The sequence below is a fragment of the Fundulus heteroclitus genome, chromosome 3, assembly GCF_011125445.2.
Source record: "Fundulus heteroclitus isolate FHET01 chromosome 3, MU-UCD_Fhet_4.1, whole genome shotgun sequence".
NCBI classification, from domain to species: domain Eukaryota; kingdom Metazoa; phylum Chordata; class Actinopteri; order Cyprinodontiformes; family Fundulidae; genus Fundulus; species Fundulus heteroclitus.
The window spans coordinates 29,908,552-29,926,478 of NC_046363.1; the positions used below are offsets into that span (position 1 = coordinate 29,908,552).

Sequence of the window (17,927 nt, forward strand, 5' to 3'; positions counted from 1 at the left end):
TAAAAACGTGAGCTTACATCACCAGTCAACTCGGAGGGCCGTGATTGGTCGGTTTCCCAGTGTTGTCGTGCTGACGTCACAGAGCACGTTGCCCGTGGAAGTTGCTAGATCTTCCAGCGAAAGAGGCGATACGAGCAAGAGGACGGTGAGTTCTTTGTTTTACTGAAAGAGCGAGACAAAGATAGTTTGAAATAATTTAACGAACGGGTTTTTCGTTTTTTTATTCCAAAGCGCTCTCGAGTTAAGCTCTGTTTGCATCACAACGGCCAAGGCGTCATGTCTTGTTAGCACAAACAGTGGGAACGGGGTTTTGCCTCTTAACAAAGGACCGACACATTATGCACTAACCTACTGAATGTTCGTTGCTTTATCCTTGTTTGTTTTTGTCATGTGTTTTCAAAACAAATTCAAAAAAAAAAAATGTTGGTGAGTTTGAATGGCATTGTTGTTTCGTTTGGTTTCCAACAGCAAACGTGACAGGTTACATAAACGACCACACGGCTCCACCAATCAGCGCTGCAGCTGGGCGTCGGAGAAGAAAGAACAGCTGGGGTGTGTTTTTTTTTTCGGCTTCCAGCGGTTTGCTGCATTCTGCTGAACAAAGCGACAATTTAACGGAGTCAAATTGTTTGGTTTGGCGTGGCTCAAAACGGCGTCGAGCTAAGGACGACAAAAAGGTAAAACGGGCAGACCTCATGACATTAATTGCCATTAGCGCTTTTTACGGCGGTGTCGAGTCACCAATGGACTAATGGTGGGCCAGTGTGGAGAACACATGCCTCTAAAAGCTTATTTATTGCTGTAATATGAATTTATTATACACACACATAATGTGTCGATTAAACCTGATTTATATAGTGAACACATGTCATCTCAAGGCACTTTACAAAGTCAAATTCACTGAAATCATCCAGACAGATTGGTCAAAAGGTTCCCAATCTAAGGAAAACCAGCTGATTGCATTAAGTCTTTCTTGAAAAGCAGCATTTACTCCTCATTAAAGAGCGTAGAGCCACAGTGGACAGTCGTCTGCATTGTCCATGGCTTTGCAGCAATCCCTCACACTGAACATGCATGAAGCGACAGTGGAGAGGAAAAATTCCCTTTAACAGGAATGTGTTTACAGATGCTTATTTCTGTACGTTTTGATGAGTAAGCCTATGGCTTGCAGCCAATAAAATCCCAAAAAAATTGTTACCCAGAAAACTCGAATATTATGATGCAAATGGAAAAAAAGGGTGTTGATGCTCTGAAATGTTATGGGACACGTGTCTATGTGTGGGAGAGACTGCTGACTTGACAGTTGTTCGCTGTGTATAAATGCATTTCACAAGGAGGGGAAGCTACATTCCTAAAGCAGCTGGCTGTTCAAAAAACACTGCATCCAAGCATAAAAGTGTAAAGGTGGGTGATTAGAAAAAGTATGGCACGATAGCATGAACAATAATCTGGAATAACAGCAGCATTAAGGAGATTGACTGGCAAAGCCCATTCAAGAGTTTAGGGAGCATTCACAAGGACTGGGTGGCAGCTAGAGTCAGCGCTTTAAGAGCCACCAAACAGAATCTCTAATCGTCACTCGTGTGAAGCCCCTTCCTGAAACGTGGACAATGTCAGAAGCATCTTATCTGGGTCTAAGCTGTTGCTCAGTGGGTCAAAGACACATTTAAGTCATTTAGAAATCAAGGTTCCAGAGTCTGGATGAGGGTAGAAGATCGTAAGAATCCAATCCGTTTGAGGTCCAGTGTGAAGTCAGTGTTTCTGCTACATATAATCGATCATTCAGAAGGGGGAAAAAAGGGTAAAACAATGTTAAAAATGTGACATATTTACCCTATATTATGTATAGACCATATTTGCACACTTATACCAACGAGAATCCAAGTTTGACAGGAATTGAAATATCATGAAACATTAAAATGTAAGATTGACTGAAGAAAAAAAAATGCTTAAAGTACATAACGTGTGTAATGAAGCCGAAATAAAAATGTTACTTATTAAATTTAGTGTCCTGAAACAAATTGGCTTTTTGGTTATTTATTAAGATGAAACTATTGATATCTACAGTTTAATTTTACGGTTCATTCTTCATAGTTATAATTATCGATATCGATCAATATGATTTCTACTTTTTTAATATGTTGTTGTTGTTTTTATATCATCCAGCCCTAAGTCTACCTACTAAATAAAACCAGACTTTGCTGTTTGTGTGTCTTGGTTTTAATTTTAAGACTGACTTGAATCCACTTCACTCAAATTAAGTTTCAAATATTAGCTGCTCAAACAAAATTATGTAAAACCAAACCAGTCTTTGCCAGAGGTGGGACAAAATCATTACATTTCAAGTCACAAGTAAGTCTCAAGCCTTTATAGTGAAGTCAGCAGTCAAGTTTAAGTTATCAAATCTGCGATTCAAGTCTGGCTCGAGTCATTCAGTCAAAATCCACAACTCTGGTCAAGACGCGGCTGATTTAAAAATGGAAATAAATTCCTTCAGCTTATTGCCCTACTGTGGCTTTTCCTCCAAAGTAGCCCTATTCTCCTAGGGGGCAGCGTTGGACTCCTACGCCAAGCGCATACCACACCCCGCTACACATAGAATCAGAAAACATTTTTTTTTTTTTTTATAAAAAATGAAAGCCTCTATATTTTTTTCCAAGAGTGCCGGTCATTTCTCTGCAGGAATTGTTAACAGTTTGTTGATCACGGTGATCCTAATGGCCCAAATTAAATAGATGTCTATATTTACGAACCTCCGCTTTAAGGAGCGCTTGCTCATCCGTCATGTTTTTCACAGGATTGTCCATGTAGTTTGGAGTTTTCCTAGGTGTGTGGAGTGGAAATTTGGCTGCGCGGACCTCACAGATGTGTCTATCATAAACCAGGCTTAAGCCAACGCTATTTATTTGTGACTGTAGCCACTCCCACGTCTAATTCTGCTCCATGGAAACTACCAAAACACCAACAAGCTGCCCCTTAAAATCTAGCTTAACACAGAACAATCACCCTTATTACCATAGATTTTTTTTTAATTATTATTATTTAATTTGAGTGAATGTAGGCCTCTTGATGCCCTTTGACTATACTTGTGCATTGTTGTGCTTTACAGTAAAGATCTTATTGTTAAAGTAACATTTGTGCATCTTTCCTGTTGAACAGTTTGAGATAAGGAGAGAACGGGGCAAAGAACCACAGACGCACCCTGACCATGGCTGCAGTGCACTGCCCAGAGCGCACCCTCAGAGACTCCCTCCACTGGGACGAAACGGAGTGCCTGAACTATTACGGGATGCTCTCTCTCCACGAGATGTTCGAAGTCGTCGGCTCTCAGCTAACAGAAGTCGACGTTGAAGTTCTGTCCTTCCTTTTGAATGAGACCTACCCGGGATCACACCCTCTAGACCCAGCAGGCTGGACGGTCGAACCCGCTGAAGACGATCCGGAGGACTCGGGTGTAGCTCCAAGTCCACAGCTGCTGAGAGCTTGGAGGCGGTTAAAGCCCAGCGGCGCAGAGGCGCCTTTAGTGGACTCAAAGTCTAAAAGTGGTCTGGAGCTGTTGCTCGAGCTGGAGAGGAGAGGATACGTTAGTGACGGCAACTTGGAGCCACTGCTGCAACTTTTAAGAGTGCTAACCCGTCATGATCTGCTGCCATTTGTGTCCACCAAGAGGAGGAGGACAGGTAGTCGTTTGGGTCTCATGTCAATAGTCATTCATCTCCTCTTCGTTTATTGAGCAGCTAATACTTAATCTGTTTTTCAGTGTCTCCAGAGAGAATTGCACAGAGGTTTGAATTAGATAAAACAGAGCTGGTGTTTGGATTACAGCAAAGCTGCCAACAGACAGATATGCCACTTCCTTCCTTCACGCAACAGCTAACAACTGGTAAGTTTGCTGCCCTGTAATTTTTGTCTGTGGACTAGTTTTTATTCTCTAAATACTAATACTTATACAATGCCTTGTAAAAGCACTTATCTGTTTGGTATTTTATGTGATGGACCATAACAAAATGAAGCATAGCTGTGATGTAGATGTAAAATAATTCATGGTTTTCAAATTAGTATTACAAAAAACGTATTCAGCCTCTGTTAGGTCACTGCTTCAAATAGGAAATCCAGTGAAAGTATTTGGTTTTTAGAATACAGTAGCAAATTGACTCCGCCTGGGTTTGTTTTAATCTCAGTATAAATTCAGCTGTCCCATGGACGAAGACAGGTCTCACAGAAAGTTGTGAGGCTTGTTTAGCTTAGAAAACGATATCCAAAGCTTTGAAAATCCCATAATGTACTTTTCAGTCATCATTAAGAAATGGAGAGATTATCCCACAACTGGAAACCTACAGAGCTGTTGACTGTCCACCTAAACTGACAGTCAAGAGAACTTGTCAGACAAGTCTGAATTGTACATTCCACACTGACAATGTTGAACCTTTTTTACCTGTATTTTTTAACAAAATCCCTCAAACAGCAATGTGTTTGTGATGTTAAATCCCCCAACCGGCCCAGCAGTATCTTCATGGGTCAGGTCCCGCTGGTAAGGGGCGTCTTTTTGCTTTGGGCCCGAATTGCGATCACTGATTGGTCAGTTCCTCACGAGCCTCCAAGACTGATTGACAGGTGGCGTCATGTAGGGATGGGTGATAAGGACTTTAAATTTTATCTATTTTTATTTTATTTTATATTCTTGTGATGCCGACAAAAGCGATGATAAAACTATTTATCAACTATCTTCTTGCAGTCTTTTTCAAGTCACTGTGTGGCATATCACATTAATTATAGTCCTGTAAACACAATTTTTGAGCTTAAAAACAGGTTTAATAATATAACATATTAAAACACAACTCAAAATAGGCTTGCTACATAAAGTAGTGTGCTTTTTATCACTTAACCCCACACAGCACAAATAATTCAATTTTATAATTTGATATTTGTTACTGCTCTGAATGAACCAAAATTGCAAACTAATTAGTAAAAGTTACTACTGGCAGTTTTGGGGTTTTCAGACACCACTAATCTGATTGCATTCATTAAAATTGTCACGATAAAAGGATACTATAAATGCCCATCCCTAGCATTATGTCAGTTTACTATGTTAGGCAAGACTTGAACATGTGTGTTCCTAATGTTCCCCCTCCAGTCTGATCGAGCTGTTCTGCAAAGAGGAGTGGGAAACATTTTCAAGGTTGACGAGAGATTTTCCAAAAGGTTTACAGCTCTAATTGTCGCAAAAAGTGAACCTAAGCTTCTGTTACTCCGACGTTTTTTCAAGATGTGATCAGAAAAGGCTGCAGCAATCCAAAGAAAATGTCCTGTTTTTTTTTTTTTGTTTTTTTTTTCTTGTTCTTACAATTAAAGTATTTGACAGAGATAATTGGGGCTTTTTTCAGATATTTACCCTCCTGCAGCTGGGTCATCAACAAGGGCGCGGAGGAGGAAGAGAGGACATGGCTGGAGCCGTAGGCCCAAGAAAACCAGCAGGCCGGTCCAGCCTCTGCCTCTCCCGTCACCACCTCAGAAAGTATCATGCGGTAAGTTCAGTGAATACACATGCAACATGTCCTCTTTCAGTTTTTCAGCCTTTTGCTTTCAGAAGAACTTTTTTTTTTTCTTCCTATTTACTGTTTTCTTTTAATTGATATCCAAAAAACATCCGATCGTCAGTCTGTTAACATCCTCAACAGCTCTGCGTATTTCATTGACTGATGCCTAAAACTGATCACTTCTGCTGAGCCTCAGCTCAAATCACTGCGTTTGCTGACAAAATCCGTTATGTTGCATAAAAAGCTTGCTGGAGAAAAAAAAGCAAACAAGCATCTGTTCATTTGGATGTGCTACTCAACAGGAAGGTCTACGCATTAGAGCAACAAATTACTAGATTTACCTTAAGGTGGAGATTAAAAAAAAAAAGGTTGAAAAATAACGTTAATGCCTAAAGAAGAATGGGACCTTATTGGTCGTAAAAGCAGAAAGCAATTCTCCAGATCCAAACCTACAGTCAAAATTACAGCAACATTTCATGCTGGTCTGGCTCATCCGTCACCAAAGCCAACGTACATATTGAGTGATAAAATAAATCCACCACCTCAGCTCTGTTTTTGGAGAAAAATAATGTCACCATTACAGTTTTCTTCATTCCTCTTTTGGATCAAAATATTCAAGCTGTTTTTAGTTTTACGCTCTTATTGGACGAACAGTAGGACCCTTATAACTTTCTGAAACAACATCAAATATTTTTTTTCTTCTATTTTTTTTCCACTTTGACCTTCCTTGCCTTATTGTGCCCTCATAACATTTCTCTAACCCACGTGCTCAGCTGCTGCTACTACAAATGGAAACTGGTGGCTACTCCTTGTTGTTTTTGTCTTTTGCTTTCCATCCAAGTTTTTGAGCTTGTGACCTTAAGAGATGCTCTTTGTTCTGCTGCTTTCATCTAATTTCACTTTGATAATTGTAAAGTATAATTTAACTGAACTAAACTTAGGACGTTTAACCCAAGAGGGTTCGTTCAAAAGTGAAAACTTCCTGAACAAAAGCTGTTAAAAACTATTATTGACCGAAACTCGTTACATCAACAGAAAATGGGCACTAAATACCTGTGCAGCAGGATTTATTTGATTTTTATGTGGGATGGGTATCAAGATCCAACACTAAACAGATCTTAGTTCCTTGTGGTCTTAAGATCTGAAATTCCATTGAGTTATTGAATTAGTTAAATAAAATATATTAAACTTGATTTTGGTAAATGTGCAACTTTTTTTTATTCTAACATAATCTGGTGTTCCTTAATTCCTTGTCATACACTAATGACACTTCCTAAGGCCCCCTTCACACACCAAAACATCAAAAGATCTCTTAAAGACAATCCATTCTGTCAGATTTTTTTAAGTGCATCCTGAATGCAGCGTTCTTCCTGTTACGCATTCCTCCTCTGTTTTGAGCACCGCCGGTTAGATCTGGTTGGTTATTTGCCAGAGTAGCGTATCGGTGTTGTGTTGCCAGCGTGCACTGGTGGGGATTGGCCATCGGAGGATTGAAACACACATTTGCCTCGTCCTAAGGCTGTGACTTCATCACATTCATTTCATTTATGCATTTATTTGTCAAAGGGCAGTGCACATTAATCAACATCATACAATGCAAATGTACTGAAATTGGCTAAATTAATCTTATTTTCATCAGTAGTCCCTTTGGCAATAGTAAAAGCCAGCCTAAAAATTAACACAACTAAAATCAAGCATTTTATATTAACACCTGGTTGGAGATAATCCAAAAAAATAATCTTGTAACACTCTTGGCACCAGTGCTGCCAATTCCTTGCATCCTGCCAAGGATCTCACCAAGCACCAAAAATGGACAGTCAGTCATGATTAGGCTCAAAACGTTTGTGCTTTGTTCTCAGCTGGGGAGAAGCGCACACTCCTTCAAATTGCGCACGGGGTAGTTGTTGGAAGACCAAAGCAAGTTCTTTGTTTTTTCAGGCAGGAGTTCCAATGTATTTGTTAAAGAGAAGCCCTGTTGTTTAGTAATTAAAAGGGCGATGGGTGAAATAAGCAGGTTGAAAGGAGGACAAGGATTATAGCGTTTATTGTACAGTCATACAGTTGTTGGCACATAAAACCCCATTTCAGGGTTTATGGCATTGATAAGATCAGTAGAAATCAAAGATTTTGTCTATTATTCCCTATTACTGAACCCACGTGGATAGAAGCACAGAATGATGGACCAGGTTACACTATAGGAAGGAGGGTAATCTCCGTGTTGCACAGGGCTGTATAAAGAAATCGGCCCCCTTCGAGCTGCACTACACAACACTCCGCTTTGGGAATGCGTCTCTAACAGTAGCGGGCCATCCTGTGGCAAGAGCGTTGCATTAGGATGCCAATCGAACATCAAACACAAATAAATTTGACGAGTAACAGCGGTTTAGATTGATGAATACCTTAATGCCAAGATTTCTAAAACTGATTTTCCACATTTGGCACAATCCAGCGACATTGGAATGTGATTCAGTTCCTGGATACTAAGGAATGGTCTTAATCCAGTGTTAAGGGGGCCTAAAGCATGGGTGTCACACTACAATTCTTCAAGGGCCAACTTTTAGATGCGTCCCTGGTCCAACACACCTGAATCAAATGGCTGAATTACCTTCTAAGTCTACAGTCAAGTCTTCCACAGTCCTGCTAATGTATTGATTCTTTGACTCAGGTGAGTTGAAGTAGCGATGCATAGAAAAGTTGCAGTTCTAGGGTTGGAGTTTGACACCCCTGGCCTAAAGCAGTCTGTTATCTACAAACAAGTTGAGCTTTATTAACTCAATACTTTCAGTTAAATGCATGTGGAAAATATGTGAAAGTGGGTAATGGTAGTATCCTCATGGTATATTTTGGCTCAGCACAGCAGAGTGGTTTAGGAAAGGAACTGCTTCATGCGATCTGTTCAACCTAATGGCTCAATGGGATGAAGTGCAAAAATCTACTAACTCACAAATATTCATTAAAAAATGGTTTTCTGTTCTCTAACTTTTAATAACTTCCACAAATCAATCCACTTAAATCTTGACTGTTAGTGTTGCACAACTCTGAAATGTATACTGTTCATAAAGTGCCTTTTATTTTTTTCCCACAAAATGCAGCCATTTTTACAGTAAATTATATTAATTTTAGTATCCAGGTCAACACATACCTAATGATACCCATCCCTTTATCATTCAATGAAGGGCTTAACACGTAAAGATGAAAATTTAATCAACTTTTCCTTTGTGGTGTTTTCAGTTTGTCAAAAAGCTTAAACGTCCTTTTTTTTCTAAGGCCCATTTCTGCCTGTAAATACAAAATATTGACCAAATCAAAAGCCCGATGATCCAGACTCAGTCAAAAAATACTCTTAGAAAGAAGACAGCCCCCCCTCCCCTTCCCTCCCGTAGGTATTGAAGTTGAGTGATGTGCCTGTGAACATGCTGCTGTCTTGACTCAACATTTGATTCCACCAGGTTGACTCCGATTGTGACTCAGATCGAGTTACCTAAGACACAATGGATCACCAAGACAGAGATCGAGACTGAGGAACAAAACAAAAAAGTCTGTCACTCCACTCTGTGCATACGTACCGCAGTGTGCGTGATCAACTCAGTCATGTGCTCTCACAAGTCTGGGCCGATGCCTAAGGTAAAAAGAGGCTCTCCTCCTTGTTGCAACAGGGGGTGGAGCTGCTACTTTGCTCTGTATACGATGCTTGTCTATCATAATAGAGGTGCTCCTTACCTGGTCCCCTATCATCAAATTTAATTTCCTGTTCTGACAAGAGTTTGGTGTTTTACACAACTGACCAGAGTCCTCAGCAGTACGCTACCAATCCCTCTCTCAAGTCTGGAGCTCGTGTTCGAGAGTAAAACCACCAAAAAAGTAGGGATCGCTCCATGGATCTGCTTTACTAAAGTTGTGCCAATTTGGGTCTGGATGTAATTTAATCAGAATGGGCAGTGCGTCCAGTGGGCTTAACAGGGTTTCACAAATATGACCAACAAGCTGATTAGAAAGTGAGCAAAATTAACAACAGTTCAGAAGTGACTCAAAATGGTGTAAAGAGGAAAAATTTTGGTTCGTCTCCCGAACCAAAATTGATTTAAACTTTTTAAATGGAGGCAGGTATGTTTCTTATAAGAGGGAACCCCAACTGCAAAATAAATTGACCTTTTTGAAGCTTCAAATTGCAGCGATCTGAGTTTGATTGCCAATTTTCGATGTCCAGTCTTGTAAAGCTTTGACCTGCCAATAGATTGTTTCTTGTTTAAATACAGAAATGGCAGACCCTTTACTGTTACTCTTCAGATGTTTAAATGCATCCCAGAATCTTGAAATCTATGAAGAGACAGTCTGAAAACTTCAAAAGGATAAAATTAGATGTAATATAATTAGCCTTCCCAAAATCTGTTCAAGTCTCCCACTTTGTTCAAAAGTTGGCTCCATAGAAAGTAAAAGGTTTCTTTTAGCTTCGTTTTAAACCACTCATTGATGGTTATCGGCCTTTTCCTCAGTAACAACTTCAACACCGAAGAGGAAAAATATCAGATTTGTGAATTTTGATCAACCTATTAGCGGTCCAGTGCGTCCATCAGCCCATTTCTCTGTGAATGTTTGTTTTCTGACCAGCTAAGCAAGCTAAAAGTGAAAAGGTGCAGGAATATTGAGCTGAAGTTGGACTTAAAGCTGGTTTGTAATGCCGCGGAATATTATTTGAAGAAAACTCTTTTTAGTCCAAAACTGGAGCCATGTAAATAGTTAGGAGCTATGTAAATAGTTATGTTAGTGATTAAAAGAGGTGATGAGGTTGTCAAATAATCAAATTAAAACAAACATAAAAATAGGTTGATCATATTTGTGGAAAAAGCCTGTTTGACCCTTTTTTAGCGTCCTAAAAAGTGTCCACCAGCCATGCTTCTCTTTTCAGAAGATCTAAGATGGCTGCCGCCTTTTAAAGAAACACCTCTTCACGTATTTATTTATTTTTTTCCCCCACCTCCTTTTTTCTCTCTCGAGCAGTTCTGAGAAAACGGAGTAGTGCTCTGCTGAGGGAAGCTCGTGCTGTATCTTATCTCTGCAACCCGTGCGAGGCCCCTCGTGTGCGTTTGTCAAGACGGAGCAGAGATAGATAGGGCAGTTCAGTCCATCACTGGCCCCTAGCATTTCCACAGACCTTAAATAGTCTCTCTTGTCATGACTCATCTCTAAGACCATTTTCACCAGAGTGTCTGAATTAAGCTGCTACAATGACGACTGCTGTTATTGCTGTTCCTGCAAGGGGTGCTTGGGGAGGCCTGTGCTTGGTTTAATTGACCCTGTTGATTAGCCTCAAGGTTGAATGTAAGAGAACTGTGTAGCGTAACGTAAACCCCAAGCATCCCAGTGCCATAAGGGCACATTTAAGTGTATCTGGAATGATTAAGTTGACAATGACACCTACTGGCCAAATCTGAAACCTGATTACAACTAAGAAGTGCCTGCTTGATGTTGAAGGAAAAAAAAAAGCAAAAAGCAAAATGGTGAGCCATCATCCAACCCACTTGTGCTTGTCTCTCTTTCTCTTTCTGTATTCGCAGTTCTAAACAGTCCCAACGTGTGTGTGTGTGTCAGGAAAACGATATCCTTGCACACAATGAGAGAGCGAGAGATCGAGCACTAAATGTTCAAACCACGCAAAAACGGTAAAGAGTGATTTGTCTATGGGGCATGAGAGGTTTTTTGTCTGCCTGTCTCTCAGATTTCCCCGTAGCTCTCCACTCTCTTGGTCGGTTGTTCACCAGAAAAATGGATCGATAAAGAGTTGAAGCTCTCTCCCCGTGCCAAGCGACTCCTCGTAAATGGGTACTTAAACTTTTGTTTGGGGGGGGGGGGACGAGGAAGCCAAACGGGCTTGGTGTTGAAAGTGAGTAATGAAAACTGTGCCTCCTAATGTCCTGTCTAAGTGGATGTCTCTGTGTCCGATGAAGCGTGAAGTGCTCTGTAACCCTAACAAAATGACTATCACTGTGTTCCTGTGGCTTTTTAAATGGCCTTCCCCTCGCTGTCACTGTCTTCACTTCTGCCCTAGTCGGTGTGAAACCAAGGCCGCCCATAAATGCAGTAATTGGCAAGTGTTTATCGTAGCCCTGGCAATCGCATGCTATGTAATCATGGAAAAAGGTCAGTTTACAAGACTTTTTTTTAAAGGCCTCACCCCGACCACAGCGGGCATTTTAAAAGTTAATATTTGCACTTTATTTGAATGTTCATTGCTGACTGATAAAATGCAATTTAAAGTAACAAATCTTAGTAATTGAGTGCATTATTTTTATATATTTGGATTGTGGCTGTAACGTAAAGTAGAACGGTTCTACCTGTTGGGTCTTGAGGTATTAACCTTGCACCAGCTTTACAGAAAAGCATCCTCACTGTGAAATGCAACCATAGTACCTCTAGAAATGTTGTTTCTGATTGGACGAGCCAAAGAAGCTGTACACAAACCAACATTTGAATGCTTTGCCGGTAAAAGCTTCAGACAAGAAAAGCATTTCAGATTTCTCCTCCTTATGCTTCTGTTTCCAACCCTCCCTGAACCCCTAAGCTCAATTGTAAAGGGTAATTTTTATGATATTCCTCTATTACTTTTGAACTATTTGTGAGCCCTTTTCCTCTTATTGATTGATCATTTTAATACATAGTTTATTCATTTATTTATTTTTTTGTCATGGAAAGACATAACGATCTCTTCTTAAGCCACTGATATAATGAAAAACAATGGAGGCCTAAAGATGCTTTCATGTATTTGCATTTCTGAATGCAAGCGCTAATCTGTGGTATAAAAAGGACTATTTTAAGATTGTGCAATCTGTGTTGTAAGTCATGAAATATTGTGACAGAAACAGGACCTGAGAATGTATTCCAATTAAATGTCTAAATGAAATCGGATTTGTTCTTGTACCTTAATGCTCGGTGAAGAAAACCCATTTGCTTTCAACTTTTATGTGAGAAACAGCGTTTTCTGCCTGAATCTTACAAGTGTCACTTTTTTTTTTTTCTAAAATAGATTAAGTGTCCCATTTGGTCCAGGTTTATAATCTTAATTACACTGAAGACTGCACGTGAAAACCAATGTTTTGATATCACTCCTCCTACAAATGTTAAGAGATTCAAAATCAATTCCTTAATTCGACATTTGCATTTCCAATGTTGGCATTTCCTGGACGCTTCCCCTGTGAGTCCAGTGCCATTTGCTGTGGCCTCAAACACCACGCAGCTGCACAGGAGCTACATGGGACTTCCCCACATCAGCCTGCAGCTGGCGCCTGAGAAAGGAAGCGTTAAAGTAGTATAATATTATATGAGCCTAGACTGAAACTCTGACAACTGTCTCTCCATCAATCGCAAGTAAAAACTTCATACACAGCACCTTCTGGTTTATTCTTGCCCCTTTTAAAGATGCCTTTTAAATTATTTTATTAGTGCAGCGCCAAATTCTCACACTGAAGACCTTTAATTTGAGGACATTAATGTAGTGGGGATGTTTGGGATGGAATCCTACTAGAAGGAAAGATGATACGCGTTTCACTAATGCATAGTAATAAATTACTTCCTGTTTCTATGGGGGGGGGGTCAATATGATGTGAGTTAAGCCGTTTTCTCTTGGCTGCTCCTTTTAAAATGGTAAAGACTAGAGCACATTTGGTTCAAGCGAGAAAAAGTGCTGATCTTAAGTCACCAAATGGCAAGAAAATAATTGCTTACACATATCTACATTAAGATTATACAGGCATTATAGTAAAGGTATTAAAGTTTCTAGCATTTATTAATTTCTTGCCTCACTAAGTAGCTGGAAAAGGAAAACTAACAATCCCAAGGAAGTTAAATTATCCCTTTGGGTGAAAAAGTAAATATCTTTTGTTAAGGCTTTTCCACGCCTCTTCAGCAGGACAGGGGTGCCAATAATTTTCCTTTAGAAGCTGGCTTCACGTGACGTGTCGCCTCTCTCTTTCTAATAAGCAATAGTCGTAGGTTCCAACTTATCCACTTGCCTTAATGAACAATTTACTTAAAAGATAATTTAGCCCCAAGAGTCTTAAGGTGTTTCAGTATTTGCTTATGATTTCAGCTTTTTAAATCATGGCAAGGACTTGAGTTTACGGTCGACTTCACCAAACATTGAATGAGAATGTTTCTAGATGGGGACCTCTGCTGTTCACGGCTGCTGATAAGGGCTCGACCGGGAGAGCTGGGTTTTTTTTTGTTGCAGCAAAAGTCATCAGCACGCGGTTTCCTCTCGGAGCTCTGGAAAAATGTCATGGGAGATGATCTCAGCGTTGCTCTTGCTCAGTACAGTATGTATCCTCTAATCTTTCTCGCTGTGCTGTTGCATGACCATCAGTCCTGTAAACTGCGGAAACTCAGGAAGCTGTTTTTATTCTCACCCATTGAACGCTAGAATGCCAGTCTGTCTTATGTTAAAACATAAGCTGAGACAATGAGCCCTTCTAAGGGCTACAGCTGAATTTTTATTCTACTCAATCTTATAAAAAACAACAACCATGTGCTCAAGGTATCATTTCAGTAGACTCGTTACATGAACGCTTCAGCCATGATGTTTGTGGACCTTTTTTTTTTTTTTTTTTTTTTTTGTAACACCCAAAAGTTCTCATGCTCCAGTTTCTTCTGATTCAACCGTTTTGTTAACAGCTGCCCATGATACTCAAATTCATAGAAATGACCGACCGAGAAAAGGAACAACACTGCTGGATCAGATGAGTATCTCTTTCCTTGCCTCCGACTTACCAACTTAAGTTTCACCAAAACAAACTGAGGGGCCATATTTGCACCAAAAGATGCTCTCAGATGGGTTGTTCTGGTTCCAGCGCCCGTGCATCTCTGTTTACCCTGCACTGCTGCAACTTTTAGATCTTCTTTGTTTTGTGTGGAACTGATTTTTAAAACCAAAAGAGATAACATTGAAACCAGCCCATTAGGTGGGAACTGTGCCCCTTTAAAAAAATATATATATCTATATATAAAAATAAAAATCACTGCTCAGTATAATATGGATAAATATGATGCCATGCTGTGGGAATTGCTTGCTCCTTACAGATTCCTTCTGTTTTTGCCTTGTTGTCACACTAAATCTGCCAGATCAAACACATTTTGATGTGAAATTAGCTACACGAGGAAATGCAAAGAGCAGTTTTCAATTCATGTTTATGGCGTTAGATGGAAGAAGGGGGAAACGGTCGCTGAAAAGCGACTCAACAACTGCCGTCCAGCCTTTGTGATAACGAGCAACGAGTCCGTTACAGAGTCATTACTCTGTAAAAATAAAAAAAGATTACGATTTTTTTTTTTTTTTTTTTTAAACCTACTTCGTCTCGTCAGACCGGTTCTGTTTAAGCGATATCCTGACTTGTAATCAGAGATGTAAATGGCCTTTTTTTAATTTAAACGTGGTTAAAGGTTCACTACACATCCATAGGGCCGGGTTGGTCTGGACAGCTTTATGTTAGTGTAAATTAAAACGTCATTTAAAAGCTGCTTTTTTTTATTTGCTTTGGTTGTCTTCCTTTGATGTTAAAGTGTGTTTGCTTGGAAACAGAAAGTGTGACAAACGGCAAAAACATTAAATCTGTAAAGGGGATGAATACTTTTCCACAGCACCGTAGATTAACCCTCGATAATTGGTATTTAAGCGTTTTTTTTAATGCTTTTCTCTCTTTCCCCCTTTGTTTTGCCCTCATGACCCCTTAAAATCTTCCCCTCTCTGTCATTCTTTTCTTTCCCCTCGTTTTTTCTTTTTTCCACCCCTCATTATCTCCTGGCTTCGTTGACCCCCCCCACACTTCCTTCCACCTTTCAAACCCTTCCTCCCCACTGTTTCCTCCACCTTCTGCCATTATCAGATATCCGCCTACGCGTACGGGCTGAGTACCTGGAGCACGAGTCGGCACTCCGCGAGGGCGTCTCGTCAGACAAGCGTCAGCCGCTGGAGCGCCAGTTCGAGTTGTTCAGCCGGGCCAGCTCGCTGCTGCGCGCCAGAGACCTGGGCTCCATCGTCTGCGACATCAAGTTCACAGAGCTGGACAACCTGGAGGCCTTCTGGGCCGACTACCTGAGCGGGGCGCTGCTGGAGGCCCTCAAGGGGGTCTTCATCACGGACTCCCTGAGGACGGCCGCGGGCTCGGAGGGCGTCCGCCTCCTGATCAGCGTGGACCAGGATGACTACGAGGAGGGCCGCAAGCTGCTGAGGGCCAGGAAAGTCATGACTTCCTGTAACGCTGGGCGAACACAGACTTGCTAGACCTTGTCATCCTGCAAGACTTTCTTTTGTTGTTGTATTAAATGAAGTCTGAAGGACAGAATAGCTGGGACTATAATTGAAGGTTCATTTTTTTTTTCAGGTGGAAATTGGAAGCACTTTTAAGGCCTTTTTTTTTTTTTTTTTTTTGCAATTGATGTGACGACCACTAGATGGCAGAAGTAACCGTAGGCCGTTTTGGTTCATGACATGCCTTTCAGTTTTCAGAACAGTCCAATTTGGAGCGTCAGCATTATAAATGAAAGACGAATAATTATGGCTCAATTATGGTGCGTCATATTTGGATTTATGTACAGGTGCTACACGTTGAACCGAAGCAGGAAACCGGATCAGAGGAGAAGTTCCTCCACTGACACCGTGGCAATGAACAAGCCTAGGCCTCCTGATCGAGCGGTGACGCTGTCACCATGTCTTAGTAGATTTATTTAGGTGAGAAACTAATTTAAAAAAACAAGGCCGACTGAATTGAGGTTTAAAAAAAAAAAAGCGCAGACTTAAGTGACCTGCTGTTTCGATGTCCAAACATTTTATTTTCTTATTCTATGCATCGGACTTACTTGGTTTTGAACCAACTTGTCTTAAACTCCGCCACTAAAACTATAAAAAAAAAACTAATTATTTTAATTTTATTTTGGGGGAAATAAGGAACTGGGCAATTACCATATTTTACTGTGCTACAGTCATAAAACTACATTTCTGAAAAGTTAAATACAGCCAAGTAGGAAGAATTGACTTGTGGGTCGAACTTCAGAAAAGCCCGGCTGACCCAGGAGAGGCCAGATAACGGCGGGATTCTCTGCCCCGTGCGCCACGATAACCCACCGTGTGATTGCCACGGTCGGTGGATACTTTAGTCATCAGTAGATGACAGCGGTGATTAGGAGCGGGTCTCAGCAGACCATGGAAGATTCATCATCACAAGCTTGTCAGGAGCAGCCCTGATAATGTAATGGCGGCTTGTGCCTGGACTCCCTGCTAGGCCTCGGCAAGTGCTTCTCTCAGCAAGTAAAGCACAGGACAGTGCGCCGGTCAATAGAAGCGATGTCGGAGAGATCAAAATCAAAAGTGCACATCCCAGCTCCACTCAGCCCTGCGATGTAGGCCCAGTAGAGTGGCTCACGGACAGCTGTCTACTCACCCTGCTGGAACTAATGCCTGGACTTCACTCATAGAAGACGATCAATAAGGCCTCTCACTCTTTAAGTCCCTTCATACTGGCACGACTTAAGCAGGCAGACACGGTCTGAAGTACAAGTCTGCGCGGGGCCGAGCGGAGACCAATGAGAGGACCGTGAACGGATTTCCATGTTTACTTTGTGTGTTTTTTGGTAGAGGACTTAATGTATGTTTGTATTGTTCACTAATTCAGGGGAACATTTCTTTCTTTTCAAGGGTAATTTTCTCTTTTTTTGTGGAAATCTTTATATATTAGAAGTTATTTCTGGTGAAAAATAAAAAAGTTTTGATGGCTTCATCATACTGATTCTAATTCCTGATTCTTTTGGCCAGTTGGGATACACTAGAAAAAATATAAGTGACGTTTTTGTTAATGAGCCGTTTTGCTCATTTTCTCTCTCTACACCTGCAGTAGGAGGAGTGGACCCTTTGTGTGCCTCAAATGTCCTGAAGAGATCAGCTGAATACAGATGGCTCAATGTTAAGGGGTTAAAACATGTCTGGAAACAGGATTTTCTCTCCTAGATTATTTAAAATTGCAGCAATAAAGTAATTCAAGTTAAGTCTTAGCATTTTGAAGCCTTTGCTGTTGTCCCCAAACATCTGCTGCCGTGTTCCCGAATGAGCTGATCATTCCTCTGGGGACTTTACATTTGCACAAAACCTTACCTCCACAACATTTGGTAAAAAGAAACCTCTAATACAATAAATTGTCTAAAAGTAGCAGCTCCTATATAATATCTATTTATGGAGGTCCTTTTAAGATTTTTTTCTTTTAAAATGAGTGATGTTGGCACTCTTTAAGCAGCAAATGGAAGTTTAGATATGAGGCTTAGTAATATATTAAGTAATTTTAGTTGCTTTGTCTAAAGATATTTGTTAGCACTCCTGGTAAAGATTTGTACAAAGCAAATAAATAACCTTAT

At 40.6% G+C, this 17,927-nt stretch overlaps 1 protein-coding gene across 1 annotated transcript; it reads left to right on the plus strand.

The window, feature by feature from the left end:
- Positions 1 to 41: 41 nt before the first annotated feature.
- Positions 42 to 17,302, plus strand: dedd1 (death effector domain-containing 1). The gene is made up of 6 exons (XM_012870273.3): positions 42 to 145; positions 469 to 677; positions 3,160 to 3,680; positions 3,761 to 3,883; positions 5,385 to 5,525; positions 15,410 to 17,302. The coding sequence occupies exons 3-6, from the start codon at positions 3,209 to 3,211 to the stop codon at positions 15,805 to 15,807; spliced, it is 1,134 nt and encodes a 377-aa protein (XP_012725727.2). The 5' UTR covers positions 42 to 145; positions 469 to 677; positions 3,160 to 3,208; the 3' UTR covers positions 15,808 to 17,302.
- The last annotated feature ends 625 nt before the right edge of the window (positions 17,303 to 17,927 follow it).